We start from the raw sequence: 2,398 nt of genomic DNA, 5'->3' as shown, positions 1-2,398 counted from the left end.
AGTTTCTTGAATATACATAGGGTAGGGTTAAAGGCACCCTGATTATTACCAAGGGCGTCCCATACCATAAATAATTTTTTTTTTTGTCTTATATAGGTTAAAAGTTTTGGAATGGGCTGATTTTTAGTGAGAATGATCTTCTTGATGTAGTGATCATCCTCACCAAAAATCAGCCGAATCTGAAACTTCTATCCCATAAAAAGTGATTTACAAAAAAACAAAATGGATGATTCACGATTCTCTAAATTTTTTTAAATTATCATCCTCCAAAAATCAGTACATTCCAAAACTTTTAACCCATATAAATCAAAACAAAAGTTGGCTATGATGTGGGGTGCCCTTAATAATAATTTCGGTGCCTATAACATTATCCATATACATACACTCACGAACAGCTGGCGTACATTAGCATACATAGCCCGAGACCTAAAGTCTAAAAACAAAGTTACTTTTCCTGTGAATAATTTCTTAAAAAATCTCCTATTTAACACTCTTTTCCCTTTCACTCATTTCTCCCATCTCTTCATCTTCTTCTTCTTTCGGTAATCTCTACTTCTATCCATCCGCCATGGATTCTCTCCCTCTCCTGTGTACTGGAGCACTCATCGCCTTTGGTCTCTACTGGTTCATCTGCATCCTTGGATCAGCCGAACAAAAGGGCAAACGAGCCGTAGATCTCTCTGGAGGTTCAATCTCGCGTGAAAAAGTTCAAGACAAGTACAAACAGTACTGGTCTTTCTTTCGTCGTCCCAAGGAGATCGAAACCGCAGAAAAGGTTCCAGCTTTCGTCGACACTTTCTACAATCTCGTTACAGACATCTACGAATGGGGTTGGGGACAATCCTTCCATTTTTCTCCTTCGATCTCTGGAAAATCTCACAAAGATGCAACTCGTCTTCATGAAGAAATGGCCGTAGATCTGATCGATGTGAAACCTGGAGATCGAATCCTGGATGTTGGATGTGGTGTTGGTGGACCGATGCGTGCGATCGCTGCACATTCTAAAGCAAATGTTGTTGGAATCACCATTAACGAGTATCAGGTAAAACGTGCTCAGATCCATAATAAGAAAGCTGGTTTAGATTCTTTATGTGAAGTTGTTTGTGGGAATTTCCTTCAAATGCCTTTCCCTGAAAATCATTTCGATGGAGCTTATTCGATCGAAGCGACTTGCCATGCACCAAAACTTGAAGAAGTATACTCTGAGATCTACAGAGTTATAAAGCCAGGATCTTTGTATGTTTCTTACGAATGGGTGACGACAGAGAAATTCGATGGAAACAATCCAGAACATGTTGAGGTGATTCAAGGGATTGAGAGAGGAGATGCGTTGCCAGGGTTGAGAAATTACGATGAAATTGCGGAGATTGCGAAGAAAGTAGGATTTGAGATTGTGAAAGAGAAAGATCTGTCAAAGCCACCATCGAATCCATGGTGGAGTAGATTGAAAATGGGGAGAATTGCGTATTGGAGGAATCATCTTTTGGTTACTGTGCTTTCTTGGTTGGGAATCGCTCCAAAGGGAACTGTTGATGTTCATGAGATGCTGTTTATTACAGCAGATTATCTCACTAGAGGAGGAGAATCTGGGATTTTCAGCCCAATGCACATGATTCTCTGCAGAAAACCAGTATCTTAGATCTTTGAGAGAGAATGAAGAGTGGCATTGAAGTTGGAGGTACTTCTACCCTGGTTTCTGAATCTGAAATTGTTCTTGATTTATCTGTTTTTTTTTAGGGTTTATGTGTGTTAATTTATTTTTATTTTTAATTATGATTTTGGATCTGCTTTTTTTTTTTTTTAGGGTTTAATTTGTGTTCTTTGTTCACGGTGGTGGTGGTGGTGTGGTATTAGGGTTTTTATTTTCATTTTTGAGTAATTTTGGAATATGTATTAAACAGCTGTGTAGAAGTGGAAACGTCAGCTGAGAAGGAATCAGAAATTTCCTCTATTTTAGCGCTTCTCTCTTTCTTTTTCTCTATAAGATTGCCTAAAGAAGCGGTGGATTTTCAAATTTATTTTAGATTTTTTTTAATGAAAATCTCTATAATGTACTACTTTGTTGGACATAAGAAGCATCAATTACTAACAGATGCCTACCACGTAGTACTTCAATTTCGAGACATTTGAATTTTAAAAATTTGAGATCACGTGCCTTGAAATGTGATAGGAAGATCTGTAAATAAGATCGACATCTAAGGCAATTATGAAAATGAGGGTCTGGTCAACCACGCTGTAAGCTTGGAGTCGAGGCTACGATAAGAGTCGTGTAAGGGTACAATATCCCTCCTAATTAAGGGTATCTTTTGGGTACTCCAAGCTAGAATAAAAAACCAAAAGCCTTAATGTCAGATTTTTTTTATATTTTTATATCTGATTTGTTGAGTTTAAAAACTCA

General features: G+C 37.7%; 1 protein-coding gene across 1 annotated transcript; it reads left to right on the top strand.

Annotated features, from left to right (window-relative positions):
• Positions 1-468: 468 nt before the first annotated feature.
• Positions 469-1,963, top strand: LOC147404767 (24-methylenesterol C-methyltransferase 2). Its single transcript, XM_086440838.1, has one exon. It carries the CDS (start codon positions 569-571, stop codon positions 1,637-1,639), a length of 1,071 nt encoding a protein of 356 aa, XP_086296964.1. The 5' UTR covers positions 469-568; the 3' UTR covers positions 1,640-1,963.
• The last annotated feature ends 435 nt before the right edge of the window (positions 1,964-2,398 follow it).

This window comes from Akebia trifoliata, chromosome 4 (genome assembly GCF_017979445.1).
Source record: "Akebia trifoliata isolate Shusen 1 chromosome 4, ASM1797944v1, whole genome shotgun sequence".
Taxonomy (NCBI): domain Eukaryota; kingdom Viridiplantae; phylum Streptophyta; class Magnoliopsida; order Ranunculales; family Lardizabalaceae; genus Akebia; species Akebia trifoliata.
This window is presented reverse-complemented; position numbering and strand designations above follow the sequence as displayed.